Raw genomic sequence first — 18,613 nt, forward strand, 5'->3', positions numbered from 1 at the left:
TAACCCAAGAATTGATGCAGTAATTATGATAAAATTTCACCCAGATGTTTAATGGGATACAATGAAGAGATGACATTTTTTAATAACTAGCACAGTACAGATTTTTCTCCATCTTGTCCATTCTGCCTTTCACTTCCTGCCTTATTCTGAATTTTGAGCGTCAGAGTAATCACGTGACCAGGAGAAAGCAAACACTACAGATGAGCGAGTACACCATCATCTGTATTTGTTCAACCAACTAAATTATCTGTATCTGTATCCCTGTTGTCAGCTGGGATTGTTACTCAGATGTAAAGGTAAAAAGTGTGTTTGTTGGATAATTTTAATCTGTGGAAAAATACACATTTGGTGCTGTAGTATTTATAGCAGCAGGATGGCGGGAAGTATGTGTGATGCCCATATGTTTGTTGATTTTAATAGTTTTAAGCAGATGGCAATGTCAGTCTTAGGTTGTTATTTGTGGTTTTGAATGAAATTTCTCAACATTGTCATGAAATTTAGAATGGATGTGCCCCATAGGATGATCTGTAACTACTGTGGTTATCATCTAGTTCAAAATATTAATTTTTTCAACACCGGTTTATGAGCAAATACCTGCAATGCTAATGACAGTCACCTTTTCGGTTTTACTCTGTGTTTAATGCTGTTTTAGTGCACCTAGTATAATCTCTTAGTCTTGTTGGATATAACAGAGGACTGTGGCACAAAGGACTAAGCTATGTCAGACTTTGGCCACATAAAACGTTGTAGATCAATTTAGCTTTGGTTCAAGTGATTTATATAATAACTCCAAACCATGTATTTTAATTATTGCTTGATACATGTTTTTTTTTAGATCACACAGATAATATTCTAAACTCCACCCTTCCAATCCAACATGCGTCAGCCCCTGCTCACTATTCTCCCCGTTCATTGTGAAAATCCCCCATCCTCATGAGAGTCGATATATGATCCCCTCCAGCCAGCACACAACAGTAGACTTCCCCTCACTAGGAGCCTTACATTAGTAGGCTCTGAACCCTGTAATTAGCCCAAAGATGCTTGCTGCTGTCCTCCAGAGTGTCTTGCTGGCGCTGTGTATTTCCATTTCACAACAGGTGTTTACTCTCCTCCAGATCTGATGCGTGACCAGCATTCAGTTTGCTCGCCCTGAGGCGTGACCACGCAGGGTGAACAACACAAGGTAAAGCCAATGTTAACACCATGGCCCCATCTTCAAGTGGTCGTTGACCACTCACATTAAAACGCTGGAGTGATCCTACAGTAAATATTCATGCTTTTGCTGAAATGTCTTGTAAAATACTAAAGTAAGGGGAGTTAATATCTGGAGTAACAAGTGAACAGGCAATGTTCAATTGTTTATATAATCTCGTCAAGATGGAGGCAATGGCATCTAATATTTTTTTTCATTACCTTATTACTCTATCAATTTAATGCATGTCTGTTTTTTGTTAACACGCTGTTTGTTAAGTAGATCTGCGCATAGTGAACTGCATGTGGGGTTGGATAAAGGTTAGCAGAGTTGGGCTGAACCGTCGCATTAGGAGACACTGTTGTCTTCTTTCCTCTTGCTGTTACAGTGCAGGGAAAAGGGAGACACGTCCTTCACTGCCCCACTGCAGACCAGACGGGTTGAGGCTTATCTTTTCCTCTGTGTGACACGTAGTTGACAGCTTGTTTTGTTCGCATTGTTTCGGGGGGGGTGTCGTGGAAAATGCCAAAGTTCCCCCCCCCCCCCGGTCGTCCTCTTACACATGCAGTAGGATAGGGCTCTTGTGGTTGGTGGTCAACAGAGAAGAGTGTAGAGGAGACGGGAGTGATGTGCTCTGAATTACTCAGTGGACTGTGGACTGCAAGTGTATTTAAAAATCCATGGATCAACCCGCTCTTCTGCTTTTCGCTCAGGGGACGGAGGATGGCTGAAGACGTGACCTGTTGCAGCTTTTCTTGAAGCTATTAGTGTTTGGATGGATAAAACGCTGCAAAATGAATCAGTTTCCACAGCTTCATTTAAGACGACGGATTGGTAATTGAGGCGGGATTGAATTACTTTTTGGGTTTGTGTCGGTTTTTTTTACGCAGAGTGCGCTTGAAAGGGAGGACTCGACGTGCTTCTTCAACCGGGCTCCTCACTGGACCGACAGGAGGAAAATTTTTTAAGTTGAACAACACTGACAGCGGTGTTTTTGCTGATTAAAACTGATAATGGACTAAAAGTGCTCAGGATCTCGCCACTCCGCGGCTGTCACACCGAGTGCAGCACCGCGCCCTGCTTTCTAGGAGACTATAACCTGGTTTCTGTCTCCTGTCTCACCCAGTCTTCCCTCCCGTGTGGTTTGCTTTTGACAGAATGGCCCGCTTTGGAGACGACGTCCCGGGCTTGTTGAGCTCAGGGGATGGGGGGTCCGAGCGCAACCGGAACCGCGATGGGGCGGCCGTGTCCACAGGTGGCATCTCCCCAGCCTTTAAGCAGACCAAAGCGCAACGTGCCCGCACCATGGCCTTGTACAACCCCATCCCGGTCAGGGAGAACTGTTTCACCGTCAACAGGTCTCTCTTCATCTTTGGCGAGGACAACGTGGTCAGGAAGTACGCCAAGAAAATCACTGAGTGGCCATATCCTTTTTCTGCTTCATGGTGCAAGTGAAGCGGGTAAGGTGTGAAATATACAAACACATTCGTCTGAGATGTGCACGGAGTCTGTAGGAGTGAATTACAAAGGTGGGTAAACTGGGTTCCAGTTTAACAAATAAACATAGAAATCTTTTATTTTTTTATACATCTGTGGCTCCCAGTCTGAATTCAATTGTCTCATATTAGCAAAAGTGTGCACAATTTCAGATAAGTCCTTAAACGGCCACATTCACTTCAGTGTTTTGCCACTTAGTTTCTGTGTGCAATAGAGTGTCTATGGGGAATGCCAGCACCATGGACAGCGCGCGCACACACACACATACTCACAATTACTTTTTTCATTTATTCACATTGATTGATTAAATCCAATCCAATACTGCACAATAGAGAATTTGTATTTATTTTATTTATTTTGCTATTTTATAGAACAGTGGGTGACTTAGGTTATGACAATAGCTATATCTAGACACAAAAAAACTGCTGCAGAAGGGGAGGAGGTGTCAGTGGAAAGTGGATTAGAGGAACAAACAGGAGTTTTTCTGTTTATGGCTGTGAATCTTTTCTGTCAACAAAAGGCTATGAAGACCTGCTGTTGCCACCATAATCACTGCCCCTCCTGATGAGGTATGTACAGTAAATATATCAAACTCGGGTAGAGCTGCAATGGTAAGTAGAGCTGCAATAATAAGTCGATCAACAGAAAATTAAGAGGCAACTAATTTGATAATTGATTAATCGTAGCACATGCCAAACATTTTCTGGTTCCAAACATTTCTCTGTTTCATATTACTGTAAACCCAGATATCTTTAGGTTAGCATTTTTTTTTTGTAAGATTTTACATTGTGATCAGTTCTAACCACTTATCAAAAGCTAGCCAACTAAAATATATCTGCCACTATCTGCCTAAATACTAAACCAGAGTGACATCAAAAAACTCTTTTATTCCTTTTCAGTAGTTCTCTTTGATTAATCATTATTTGTCTGCTTTCTCAAACCTAATGACTCACTGAAAATGGAGAGGCTACATTATTTCCTTGGTCTGTTGCTGAAGAGGACAACCGCACGCAAATGTCCATTGGTGGTGTGTTTGTGCTGCTGCTGTGCAGCTCACCAGGTGTCGGGGCCAGGTGTGGCCTCTTCACTGCTATTGTTCTGCTCCATTCAGCAGCTTCCTGACTCACTGACTGGCCTACTGCTGATTTTAAAAACCCAAGCAAATAGAATCTGAGTGTCCTTCTATTGTTGATCACTGTCTATTGTCGTTTTCTCTGGGTTTGCCTATCCATTTGAGGGGATTAAAAATAGAAACAACAGCTTAGGAAAAAGGGTTAAAGCATGTGTGGTGTTGGTTACCGTATTACAGATATTTCAGCCCTCCAGCAGTTGGGTCATTACCATTAACATTACTATAACTGAACCTACAGGCACATCTTAGACTTGCATCAAGAATACAATTGTCTTTGAATAAAAATAATCTGTGTTCAGTAGTGAACAGAAGGAAAGCAGCCAGACTGAATAACCTCCAGGTTAATGTGCTGTTGTGGAGGGAGTCTCATTACATCTGATGAGCTCTACTATATCTGATTAACAGACATTAACAGGAATTATATGTAATAATGTCTGATCGCTGTGTCATATGCTATTACAACAAGTCATTACTCACTGAGTCATACTATATTATATTGTTTGCTAATATGGTTTTGAAGGGAGTGATGCTGAGCTGAGTGTTGCTGAGCTCTGGTCAATATCCACTGTGGCTGTGATGAGCGGCTCTCCAATATTTGTGACTCATGTTTGGAGCTTGAAGATTCATGCACATTAAATGCACAAGCAAGCACAAAGAGGGACACATACAAATATGTAAACAATAATAGACACATTTGTATTTCTGCACTTCTAGACTTTCATTCTTTACCTCCTTTCCTAACCTTAATGTCCAGTGGTTGAAGATGTTTTGGCCACCTGGGGAAACAAGTTGTGAACACAACACTGACATTTTTAAAGCTAATATTATTAGCAGATAGTGGCCTCTTTACACATCCAGCAGTTATGGACCAAAGTTATCTTTATTTAGAGTCTAGATGTTTTTGGCCAATAGTCCAATATTCATTCTCTGTTATTGGGCTGCAACAACTCCTGGCTCTGCATGACTGTGTTCACCAGCTAGCTGCTAACTGTGTCCGTCCACCATTTGCAGTAAGTAGTTACTGTACAGTGGAATTTTACAGATTTTTCTCCAAAAACTTCTGTTTGCTGCATCTGAAAATGATGCTACAAGAGCAATGAGAGTAACACAAAACAGTAAAGTTTCAAAAACTCATTATAAAGCTCCAAAAAGCCAAGGGGGAGCTGCAGATTTAGATTATAATTGTAATTACACTGAACAAAATTATAAACACTTTTGTTTTTGCCCCCATTCATCATGAGCTGAACTCAAAGATCTAAGACTTTCTCTATGTACACAAAAGGCCTATTTCTTTCAAATATTGTTGACAAATCTGTCAAAATCTGAGCACTTCGCCTTTGCCAAGATAATCCATCCACCTCACAGGTGTGGCATATCAAGACGTTGATCAGACAGCATGGATATTGCACAGGTGTGCCTTATCTGCATGCTCAACATCCTGGGTCTCAACCTGCTGTCTGCAACTTCGCACAGCCATTGAAGAGGAGTGGACCAACATTCCACAGGCCACAATCAATAACCTGATCAACTCTATGCGAAGGAGAAGTGTTGCGCCGTGTCAGAAAAATGGTGGTCATACCAGATACTGACTGGTTTCTTTGACTGGTGACTTTTAATTGTGGCCAGCCTAAGGCACACCTGTGCAATCCCCATGCTGTCTGATCAGCATGTTGATATGCCACACCTGTGAGGTGGATGGATTATCTCGGCAAAGGAGAAGTGCTCACTAACACAGATTTTAACAGATCTGTATTTGAGAGAAATAGGCCTTTTTTGTACATAGAGAAAGTATTAGATCTTTGAGTTAAGCTCATGATAGATGGGGACAAAAACAAAAGTGTTGCATTTATAATTGTGTTCAGTGAGCTTATCCTAGCACAGAGACTAGAAGCAGGGGGAAACAGCTAGCCTGGCTCTGTATAGGGGTAAAACTAAAACTCATTTATTAACATGTGTGAAAAGGTTTGTAAGGGGGTTTTATGCTGGATTATTCCGGGAGCAGTGACTTCCTGCAGCCTTGTCATCATTGTGAGGTTGCCTGGCATCAGATGTTTTGGCTATTCCTTTTTCATTGTCCTAATCTGTGCATTTATTCCTCTGTGCTTAGAAATGTAGAACTGAATTAAAGGAGAAATTTTAACTACAGCCCTTTCCCTAAACTTAACACAAACCTGATTCTATTTTTAAACTTTATTTCTAACACTTGAAATAACTAAAACCAAAACATCCTTGCTTCCCACAAATGTCCTTGTTTTCATCATCCAAAATTCAAATTGGTCTTCACAGAAATAGGAAGACAAGAGCACAAACACACACAATCACTGCAGGACATCTTGTAAAGGTCAGCCTTGTGTTTGGAGCACAACTTGCCGCTGTCACCTCACGGTCTTTCTTTCTCTGAGTGCTCAATTAACAGCAGACGATCAATTCAGGAATTATCCAGTGGTTTCAGTGGTTGAGTTCTGTGTGAGAGCATATTACACAATGTTTTGATATTTACCCGAGAACATATCCTCTCTTATTAAGGGGTGGTTAATGTGTGTGTACATGGATGTGTGAGTCTGATCGAGGCCTGGCAGGGAAGAAGCAGAGCTAATTAAGCACACGGCCAGAGTTTAGTGTGGCAGGACTGGCAGCTGATCCTCCTGTCTGATCCCCACTGGGATCCCCCGCAGCGGGAAGTTTCCCATTGAGAAGGTACACTTCTAAATAATTGATTGGTGGATTTAATAGAGTTTGTTTCATCAGGCCACACAAAAATAACTATGTACTTGCTGCCTGTCAGACTTTTTTAAATATGAAAAAGTCAGGTAATCATTTTAGGTGTTCAACAGGTAATGTCACGGCTCTTTTTAAAAAACATTTTCACTTTGCTGAGAGGCTTAACCAGGATTTGAAATATGCAGATGGTAATTTAATTAATGTTGCATTGTCAGTTGTAAATTCTTTGCATATGTCTCTAGGGTCAGCTTACACGTGAGGAAGGCTATTAATTTCCCTCTAACTAAATTGTATCCTTGCATGAAAAATTAAAATGGAAAAATAGCAAGGAAATGACCCTGGGGTCCCGAGTGTAGTTATGGTCCTAATCTCATTTATTTCCAATTACAAATTATTTTTTTTTCAACTTATTGCTTGCTTTTTTACTTCTTTAAAGAGAGCAGATTTGTAGCTGAAGAAAACGAGACTAGAAAATGTTGTCTGCTACTATGCTAAGTGTGCAGTGGTCTCCAATCTGCTTACAGGTAACCAATTCACAAAACATCAGACATGCTCCCAACATTCTGTCTATCCACAAGCTTCTGTATTTCCTGACCAAGAGGTGTATATAAGCGTTTTGGGCTGTGCCTCTCAGTTGATTCGGTTTACTCGCAGGACTGACTGAAATATGGCCACATTTATCCTCAGGATTGATCAACTGGCTCAAGCTGGCCACTGAGGTGTGGAGGTGATAAGGAATTAAAGAATGATTGTATATGTTTGATGCAACAGTCTGTTTAATCCATTCAGATGACAACATATTTTATCTTACGCATGTTTTAATAGTAATCAGTTTGAATTCTCAGTGTTTTCATATCCCAGGCTTAAATAGAGTTAATTTTACTCCAAATGGAGATTACACCCCTGGCTTTCCTCTGTAATTGTATATTTAATGCTGCTCTCTGCCTTTAACACACACAGACATGCTGCTGATAATTCACAGATTTCCAATAAGCCAGGCTCAGATGCCTCCGATTCATTTTGATTTTCATCTCTATGTAATAATAATCGCAGGGGCTTGGCTCCAATCTGAGCTTGAGCGTATTCACAGAGGCACGGGGCATCACACTCTGTCTCCATGTCTATTTTTACATGCATGTTTGAGGAATCGAGGCAGAGTGCCAGCGTCACTGTGACTCAGAGAATTGCTCACGAGACGCCTCGCTGCTAAAGCTGGTAGACGATCCGTGATCAACGTCACACTCCAGAGCAGCACAGAGGAGGGGTGATGGGTTTTGTTTAAAGACACTTGTTGGGTGTGTAACTTATGATAAACTCAACATTGAGTGTTACATTGAGAGAATTTATTAAAATTTCTGGGGAAGTCAGGGAACATCTGTATACAACCCATCCGTTATTTGAAGGCTCTTGGACAAATAAGTCAACAATAGGTCTGTGATTACAGAATTTATGAGTGCATCAAAAAGGCTGCAGAAGCCAAATCGGTAATTACAAATGATAAAATGACTGTATATATGATGGCAGGGCTGTCACAATGATTTATAGTGGCTCAACAGTGCAGTATGCAGTATTAGTGCCATTTTTGTATTGTTTTTACAAATTGCTTAATTTATGATATATATATATATATGATATGAAGTACTTTTATGCAGTTAAGCATATTAAGTGTATCTGTGTATCTCAACTCACTGCCCAGCCAGCTACAAACTGCAGCTTTATGGTCTGAGCAAGCTACTGTAGCTGCTTGGTGCTAGTCAAAGTTACACATTGCCAAGCAAATTCCTGCAGTTTGACCATGTCTTTTTCACACGTTGCTATGTTGTTACCTTCAAGGCATGTCTATCAAGTATACTGACATTTGCATACAGTAGCAACACACATGCACACACTGGTGTGGAGCAGAATGGGCTTCTGTGTAATAACTAACAACTGCACTGTAGTATAGCTAAGTTCCACAAAAAGCCACATAAACCAACAGTTACTGGCATCCAACCTACTACTCTCGTTATTTAGTGAGCTTCAAATGAGGCTTAACTTTTATCACAGTTTCTCTTGAGTGGCACTCAATATTACAACATTAGTCCAACATCACCCAGCCTGCATTAGCCGCGTAATATGCTAACGTCAAGTTAGCTAACCTACAAAATAAACAGTACAACAACAAAACATGGCAAACCTACAGCTTCCAAGTTTGAAGTCTGGTTACGGACAGCCGATGGTGATCCATCCTTCACTTGAACCGTTACAGCCCTCATCTTGCTTTTAGAATTTCTAAAGCACTGATTTATAATTTAACATGCATTGAAGTGTAAAACAAGAAAGTATGAACATAGCAGTTTTGCGGGTGCTTGCCACCCCCTGCAGTTGGCTTGTCATTAGGAGTTCTCTTAGTAATGAACCAATAGAGATTTACCCTCATTTCTAGAGTTTTCAGCATCTTTCAGCTAATCATTTTGGTTCTCTGGCCTGTAACTTTGATTTTTTGATTTTCACTTCTCTCATTTTTCTCTCCCTTTTTTTTCAAAAAGCTGAAAACACCCACTGTACCCTGCTCAGCCCCAAACGCCAAGAAGACAAAGTTAGAAACTAGTTGGTGAACATGGTGGAACATTTTTTGTAGCTAAATATCTAATTTTCTTAAAACTAAACAACTAAAGCACTAATTTTGTAGAGTTGGTGGAGAACAAAAACAGAGCTTAAATATTATATTTTATATTTATAATATTTGACTAACCTAAGTGATTTTGCCAGAAACTCCAAATGAATGATAATGTTGCTCCTTATCTGAATGCATAATAGGCAACTGTGTGCTTGCGCCTTTGCCATATTAAAAGGTGATGCTAAGTCAGTGCTGTGGACACAGCCATGGTACGCTGCCCCCAAGTGGTCAAAACGTCACTTTTTCAGGTTTAAGGTACTTTAATGTTGAAAAGACTGGTCACAGAAAATAATTTGTTCTTCAGGCACTTTTAAGGAGAACAAGGAGAAAAGTTATGTTAACTTTAGTTGTGTGTAATGGTTTAAAACATTGACTGGCTTTCAAGATATTAAAAACAGATTGATCAAACTTTGCACTCTGTATGGACAATACATCAGTCAATATTGGTCCATCACCCAATGAAATGACCCACAAATACAAAGAACTATCACAACAATATATAAATATATAAATCATGAGATGATGAATATAATGAAAGAAAAATATTTACAAAAATAAAAATAGATTTCTTTTGATACTATTTTAAGAAATTACCACAAATTGAAATCTAAGACAAAGTCATTTTCTTGGTGATGCCTTTGACAATAATGAAAAAATATTTTATTTGACTGATACTTAGCCGTTATTGCTCTTCAAGATCTGTCATGTAGTGGTTAAATTTAGCCTGATACATGGCATAAAGCTGTAGCCTCAGTGTGTGTGTGTGTGTGTGTGTGTGTGTGACCGCAGAGATAGTTCAACTGCCCGGTAACCGTCTTGTAGCATTGACTTTTGCCTGGAAGAGAAGCCTGTTGCCTTGGATACCTCTGTCTTTCTATCTTCATTTTCTCTCTTTTTTCCCCTTCCTTACTTCTCTCTCCCTCTGTCTCTCCCTTCATCTCGTCTCACCCCTCCTCCTGTTTGTTGTGTGTGTTTTAGGGAATGCAGGGTGTGGCGACTGGCTGCTGCTGAGAGCTCTCAGTCAGGCTAAAGTGATGCTATTGCAGGGAAGTACAATCAAAATATACATTTCATGTGTTGAAAGGCAAACTTGAAATCAACCCCTGAGCCTGAGACAGATATTATGCAGGTAGAGCACTTTTTGTTATTTGTTTTCATCATCAACAGCTGATGGCTGCTATAGTTATCTTTTTCATCAGGGATTAACATGTGATCACTGTGGCAATCTGTGGCACAGCCTTAGTTTTAAGTTAGAATCCCTGCAGGCTGGTGGGAGTAAGATTGAGTTTGCTCTGTTTATTTAGCTTCTCACCGCTCACATGTCCCTGAGTAACACTGCTGGGTACATCTGCCAGCGCAACATTGATCTGTTTGTGTCAGTCTTACTTGGTCTCATTGCCTCTTCCTCTCCCACCTTTTTTTTTTGCAAGCTATACAACCATCATCCTCTCCTCCACTGATCACTCCACACCATCCTCCTTATCACTTTCTCCTGTGTAATTCTTCCTTGTTATCTCTGCCTTCTTCTTCCTTCTGCTCTCCCTCCCAGTCTCCACTCTGCAGATTTAAGCTCCCTTTCTTCCTACCTCTTCTGCACATAACCAGGAGAAAGGGGACTGCCCACGCAGAGCATTAGATGAAGAGCACATTGCTGGCTTAGCTCAACCCCAGAGCGGCTGGAGTTGAACCGACAACCAATACAGGTCTCGTAGAACAGGCAATGAAGCTTGTAGTAAGAGTGACCCTGTTTATAGGATCACGTCTCATGCTCACCCAGTCACCCTGCCTCGATAAGCCTTCTGTTGCCTCTGTGTTTGTGTGTGTGTCGCTGTCTGTTGCAGCTGACCTCAGATAAGGTACAGCCTGTGTCTGGTGGTGTCTACGGCCCTGGGGCTTATAACATGCCAGGTTAATTCAGTTTCATATAGAGATGTTACCCTGTCTATCTACACTTAAATGACATTGTATTTGCAGTGCTACTGGGATGTATTGTAATTAACTCAATTATTTTCCCCATCATGTATCTGAATCCTAATTTCTCCATCCAAGTGCATAGACTTTCTGTGCCCTGTATAGAAACCATAAAAAGATTTTGCCATTTATTACAAGCACCTAAACTACTATTGTGCTCTAATGAATAGACCAGATCACACTTGTGTTTAACTGTGACCTAGAAACCTGTTTAGAGCTTTCTGTGTTTCAGTCTATTTGCTTTTCTGTGAACAGTCTATGTGTCACTTAAACACATTATTTAAATAATGAGGCTAATAAAAATATATTCTATATTTCTTATAGTTGTTATGTGAAAAGACCCCAAAACTTTTTGGAAATTATTGAGCCTTTTTTAAAAGTGAATGTATATATTCATGACCTGTTTTTAAAGATTTATGTGATTGGGACTGAGAAATTGACCAACATGTGTTGGTTTTGGAGCTTTTCAAGGGTCAGAGTTCAAATATAGAACATAATGTCTTATCCTTTACATTAACATACTTTACCAGACACTCAACATTAGGTCAGTGAAAAGTTCCTTAACTTCAGCCCTCCACTCCGTTTGAGTACATGATCCTCACCACCATCATCGCCAACTGTATCGTCTTGGCTCTGGAGCAGCACCTTCCTGGAGAGGACAAAACACCCATGTCTAAGAGACTGGTGAGATATTCACACATGGACACATCTGGACACACAACCACACCTGCAACCTGAAAATAAAAAATAAGTCTCAACTACCTCATGGAGCTAATAGATCCTGATAAAACCCGGACATGACACCTGCATGCACAGTGCTTCCCTTTCAGTTCAGTGTAAGCTAATTATCACACTGACTGCCCGACTGCTCTCCTGCTTTGCACTCACAGGAGAAGACAGAGCCCTACTTCATCGGGATGTTCTGTTTTGAGGCTGGGATAAAGATCATCGCCCTGGGCTTTGTATTTCATAAAGGCTCCTACCTCAGGAACGGATGGAACGTAATGGACTTCATTGTGGTCCTCAGTGGGTGAGTCAAACTGTGTGTGTGTGTGTGTGTGTGGGGGGGGGGGGGGGATGATGGTATTTTATGAAATTTACTGTAATGAAAATACCCATTGTTCTTGTGCTCTTGCTTAAGGTGCCCAGTTATTTCTTGCTGGTTTGGTTGCTCAAGTTTGACAAACAATCAGCTTCTTTGTTGCTTGTGGTTCTTTAATGATATAAATACTAAACTCACTTTTCACATTTTCCTACATTTTTTATTCACCACTGCGAAATTAAGAAATTCAGGGAGTCACACAAGGAGGTTGTTTAATGGAGTTTTGGAAACCTTTCACTGAGCAAGGTTTGGTGGTGGTGAATCATATTATTATCATTTTAATGTCTATCTTAAATTTTCATTAATTTTTTTATTTCATCTTGACTACAAAAGTATGTTATTCTTGCATTTTGTCATGCTAGGCTTTCCAAACCTGAGGATTCGCTATCTCTCAGAACACCAATTTCCTTATACACATAAATACTTGTCTGGCTATTTGCTTTTCTTGTTGTTGGTTCATATTACTGTCTCACCCTTCTCAACACACACGATAGTTCATCTCCAAGTCTTTAGTCGTGCACTAAACTATTGTGCTTGTTTGACCACTTCAGGTGTTTACTATGTGCGCTTCATTTGACCAGATATGAGGGTCAGTGTGTGATATCAGTTTATATATTAAAGATTAATAGTAAAGATTCATGTTTATGCCTCTGTATACCTTGCCTGCAGCACAGTGCGGTTTGGCAATAGTAGCAAAACTGTAAGAGAAAAACACTTAGCCAAACAAATCGTAAAATAATTCGAAAATGTACATCATATTTTTCATACATAATGCCATGCTGGCCATGTTTGGATACCTTAACCAGTGTTGAATATATCAATGCTGAGTATTACAGACCTGCCAATTTTACCCTGCCTTTTATTTTCCTTTATTTATTTAATTAAATATAGTTACAGGACAGTGTCGAACTAGTACAGTTAAAAACTTGCAGTGTCCCTTGTTCACCTTGGTCTATTCACTACGTAATAAACACTCAATAGTTTAATGTATAATGAGTGGCGTGTTGCGGTTTTACTGTCATTGTGTGACATCACAGAAGGTTGGAGACCAATTATATATTATTATATACAGTATATATATATTTAAACATCTATCAAGGTTGAAGCTTTACATTGTGCAACCTTTAGCCAAAGTATTCTACATATTATGGGCACTACAATTTTTGCACTTAATCTTTTGTCAAATAGATGTGGAGAGTAAAGCTTCTTTAACTACAACGTGAGCGCCATCTCAGATTAACATGAACTCAGAAGTCATACGATTAGCAGCTGTGGACTGTTGTGAGGTGGCTGCAGCTTGTAAATCATCATCTCACTCTGTGTTGTTACAGTACATCAATTACATGGCAGTTAAAGGTCCAGGGGGCTCTTACGTTTAGCAGTTAGTCTGTTCTATGGGGGAAAGGTGTTATATTAAAGGGCATTTTACAGCAGGCACCTACCTTCTCAGGAGAGGTAAGCACATTGAACAGTGAGAGGAAATGTTTATGGTTTCAAAGAAGGAGCTTGATGAGACAGCACATTAACCTCCCTCAATACCCCTCAAAAGACACCACACACACACGCAGTCACACACACACAAATGAAATATTAATCAATTCACAGCGCAGAAGTACAAAGGGCGGCAGACAGGGTTCTTAGAGAATTCTACATGATTCTGGCTGTTCAATTATTGATGAGCAGAGTTCAGGCTTCTTAATGATACTGCACTCGCTGTTGGAGAGAGGAAGGATGCGGGAGGAGAAAGAGGAGGAGATAAGAGGGATGACATAAAGAGGAGTAATGTGGAAGATGGTAGGGAAAACTATGGTCAGAGACCGTCCTGCCACTCTAGCCTGTTGATCAGTTGACGGGTGACAGTGGTTGAGGACACTCAGCCCCTGCGGGATGTTACAATAAGACAAAAATTACAAAGCAGACACATGCTAATGGATTGTTCTGACCTCACCTGCCTGAATAGGGACAGAAAAAAGGAGACCAAGGCCTCACAAGGGTGACAGATGCTATAATCAGACTTTACCTTTCTGTGAGCTCTGTGTATACAGGCAGGCAGCACTTATTGATGTGTTGACTTCTCCTAGTTCAGGGGTCAGCAGGTGGTGAGGCTAAAGTCATTTGACCTGCCCAAAATAATGCAACCTGAATACATCTGCATATTTTCCAGTTTTCACATGGCAGATAAACATGTTACAAATACAAATTTCTGATGAAGGCATCTTTTTAGACTCTTCCTTTATGTGCTGTGGGTTCAATTTAAGCTACACATTGTGATTTAGGGAGGAGATGTGCTTGATCTGGACGAAATAGCCTTCCAGGTCTCATTTTATTAATAATCAGCATGATGAAGTGAGCTGCAGATAGATCCCTCTCTAAATTATCATTCTGGCCACAGTAAAGATAAATTAATGAAAATGTTCTCGCTCTGGCTCGCTCCCTCTCCCTCTCGCTTTCTCTGAAACACACACAGACCATACAACACACTCACATGGACACATTCACTCACCTATAGGCCATCACCCGAGGTTTGCAACCTTATCAGAGAGTGAAAGAAGATTATGAGAAGTGCTGATAATATTAAGTGAGTCACCAGTGCTGTCTATCAGTTAGTAATTAGGAGGCCTCTGCAGACAGTGGGGTCACAGACTGTGTTACAAATACGCAACAGACAAAGACCCCTCCCCCCCAGACACAGTATGCATGCAAACACTGAACATCATAGGCCAAAGGCACAGTATGTACATTAACTAAATAAGCAATAAATGGATTTGTCTTTCTATTTTAATTCTTCTATATTCATAAGCAGACAAACAGACATAAACATAAGCATAAACATTTGAATGCCTTTATTACAGATAAGAGCAGAGAGATGATAGCAAATGAGGGGAGAGAGATGGGGAATGCTAGGAAGCAAAGCAATTCTTACCTTACGTGGTGTCGTCCGTGATTTAGATAACCCTTAAATGAGGAAGAAAATATAATAAACCTTAGGAAGTGTAACAGAGGAGAGATCTCTCAGATATTCAAAACATGTGTTTATGCATTAGACCGAAGTAGTAGTAGTGTGTAGTAGTAGTTGTAGTTGTAGAATGACAATATGAGGCAAAAAGATTTTTAATTAAATTAAAATTCACCTAAATATTTACTTGAGGGATTCTGATTACATCCACGAAAGATGCTTAAATTTGCCAGCTCTAACTACACGACCCAGCAGTTTATTAGTTATACCTGTATTTTAATGCATGTCAATACAATTGCCCTGCAATACATCCTATGGGCTGTGAATCTCGTAATATTCAGTTTTGAAGGCATTGTGTTCGAGAGGTGTTTATTCACCTTACTTGACTGCACTGTGCTGACTTTGATTGAAGGTTTACATTACAGTTTTATCTAATTTAACTGTATTGTAGAACATTTTTCCGACGGAGGCAGAACACACGACTGTTGGCTCAGACTACAAAGCATGTGAACCTCTCCACTGTGGATACCCCTGACTCACTCAACATTATGTGTGAACATGTGTAATTATGGAACCGTTCGGTAACACTGTCAACGCTGGAGGCCATGATTACCTTAGCAAGCTGCCTTGGTGTTTCAAGATGGCCTGTGTTACACAGAGAGAGTGAGTGGGAGGGAGGTATGAAAAACCAGATGGCACTAGCTGTTTCCTTAAAGGCTGCAATCGTGTAGCTAAGAACTGTTGTGACTGAAATTTGAATAGAGGGGCTGTGAGTTTTCTCAGGCCGTCACACATGCTTCACCAGCCAGCTTAAGTCGTCGAGTAAAAGTCAGATAACAGAGGAGGTGATAACCAGGTACACATGACCGGGGAGAAACAAAGTAAAGAAGAGAGAAGAGTGAAGAGAGAAGAGATAAAGCTGGAGGAAATGAGAAGGATGCCTCCATGCGTAATTGTACGTACTAATTGGCACCTTGGCCGTCTCATTCGCTGGCTAGCCCTCCATTAGACTGGCAACAGTTGGCAGAGGGTGACGCCCACCGAGGGATTGTGTCACCACTATGTGCCAGACACTTGGTTGGAGAGAGTGGAGGAGAGATGGAGTTAGCTCAGAGGGAGTTAATGACAGTAAAGATGAGGAGACTGAGAAAAGGAGAATCTCAACCTTTTCTCTTATCTACAGGATAGTTTTTGGAACACAGACATGTCTGCCAAATCTATCTGTCAAGATTGTCCAGATTCCTCTTTACTTTGGAAATGGAAGCTTATTCTACTGTTCATATCAACTGAATACACAAAAAGATCAAATCCAGATCAAAGAATTATTTAACATGTTTTTTTTAAGAGTAAATAAGAATTTCCACTAAATGAAACTGCAGAAATCACTTCGCATTTAGTTTGAATTTTCAAGATGTGTTGATTTTCAGTACATCATGAACAATATCTTTATATTGCTGCTTTTCACACAGCAATATGCCTTCCTTTAATCTGTTGGAATCAATTAACAGCAGCAGTTTCATGTGGCTAAAATAAGCCTTTTTAGTTTTAGACCCTTCACTGTTAATTAACAGAACAGGCAGTGTCCTCTTTGCTGTGTGAACAGAGAGATGCAGCAGCAATCAATCTTTATTCCTCACTGGGCTTTATTTCTACTCTATAACCACTGGTAGCCAGGAGGGAGAGCTAACACGAAAGCATGACATGGATCACACCACTCTTAATATTAGTCAGCTATACAAATGCAAGAATGTCATGAGTTTCGTAGCCTACATGTATTTATATTTTCCTTTCTCCTTTCTTCAACTCTATCCCTGCTCCTCCTCTGTCTATTATTTGTTCCCTTTCCCTTCCTTTTCCATTTGTTTTCTTGCCTTTCGCTTCCTGTCTTTTTACTTTTGTTTCCTTTTATTTCCTTTTGTTTTGTTTAATATCCTTTTCATTCCTTTCCTTTATCTATCTTTCCTTCTGTCTGCCAGTGCTGATATGGTTTAGCTGCACATTTTGTATGATATTATCATGAACTTGTCACTGTACCTGACTCGTTGAAAGCTGAAACCACAATCTGTCTGATGTGTGGGTCTGCATGTTTCTGTGCACTCATGTGAAGGAACCCAATGTGCCACTACTGCATGTCTTTTAGCCAACAACACCTTCTGCCTGTTTGGCAGTCATACACCTGGTAGAACTGGCTATTTCAAACTGACACACACACACACACACACAGACTATCAACCTCACACATACAGATACACGAACAGACCTGTCCTCTCCAATCTTATTTTCCATCTGTTGTCTGATCGATTGATGAGTTCAGACACAACAGGGGTGGATATGTCCCCCTGAGCTGTTACCGTGGTGACTGAGGACCCCGCCTCAGGTCAGGCTGTCACTGGGTCCAGTCCTGCTGCTTCTCTGGTCAGTGTCTTTACAATTAGACCAGACCAGGACAGATTTGTATTTTCTTATAATCTGATGGAGGAATGTGCTTATACACCTGCTTTTTGCATGTATGTTTTGTGTGTTTGTGTGCAGAGTACTGTACAGCACTGGCAACTCTTTTCTTTCACTTTTCAACGAGCCTTTGTTTCACAAATCCAAAAAAGTGAAACGTGAATAAGACGAAGAAGAGAGTATGTGAGAGAGAGTGTGTGTAGCCAGTGACTTTAAAAAGACATCCTCAGAGTAAAAGTGGTGTTTTAGCTGTGATCTTGAATTAAGTCAGTGCGTGATGATGGTATTGAGAAAATTGACGGTCTAACAAGCTCACTCTCTTTCTCTCCCCCTTTATCTTTCTACCCATATAAAGAGGCTGAGTGGGCCGTGAAACAAAGACAATGTTAAGGGTCTTTACGCTCGTATCTGATCAGAGGAGATGAGGTGCAACACTGAGATGAAAGCAGTCCTGATGTTAGATGGGACTCACTTCAAATTAAATTCAGTATAGTAACTAGTGAAATTTACTAAAACTGAAAGAGGGTTGAGCTGAAATTCACAAGAACATTTTTCAATTATCTTTGCAAGTTGAATTTCAGGGAGATAACCCTTTTGTGAGAATTTGATTTATGCATGTAGTATATCAGTTTTCAGTCTGACATTTTTTCTTGAACAGGCTCTGGTAAAAGGCTTAACAAAGTACATGGGGAACACAGTATTCTTACAACTTAAATTAGTGTTGAATCTCCTCAGACAGAGTTCAGAATGAAATTACATGTTTCAGAGACAGACAGAAATAGAGGCGCAGCAGGTGTCAGCGCTGGGAGGGCTGCCCTCTACACACCAAGACAGAGTTGTAAAGACCTTGTTCACTTCACAGTGAGAGAGGCTGCCATACACACCCTACACTGGATTCATTACAACTTACAGGATGTGTGTCAGAGATGTTA

At 40.4% G+C, this 18,613-nt stretch overlaps 1 protein-coding gene across 5 annotated transcripts in view; it reads left to right on the forward strand.

Annotated features, from left to right (window-relative positions):
• LOC119900716 (voltage-dependent R-type calcium channel subunit alpha-1E) overlaps positions 1 to 18,613 on the forward strand; it is a 114,073-nt gene that overhangs the window by 44,698 nt on the left and 50,762 nt on the right. For all 5 annotated transcript variants that reach the window (XM_038715906.1, XM_038715907.1, XM_038715908.1 and 2 more), the window contains 3 exons: positions 2,350 to 2,616; positions 11,751 to 11,856; positions 12,063 to 12,202. In XM_038715906.1, coding sequence (XP_038571834.1) covers positions 2,350 to 2,616; positions 11,751 to 11,856; positions 12,063 to 12,202 — 513 coding nt within the window. The remainder of the gene's footprint in view (positions 1 to 2,349; positions 2,617 to 11,750; positions 11,857 to 12,062; positions 12,203 to 18,613) is intronic.

Source organism: Micropterus salmoides, unplaced genomic scaffold (genome assembly GCF_014851395.1).
Source record: "Micropterus salmoides isolate LMB-PRFRI ecotype aquatic unplaced genomic scaffold, ASM1485139v1 Ms_hic_scaffold_13, whole genome shotgun sequence".
NCBI classification, from domain to species: domain Eukaryota; kingdom Metazoa; phylum Chordata; class Actinopteri; order Centrarchiformes; family Centrarchidae; genus Micropterus; species Micropterus salmoides.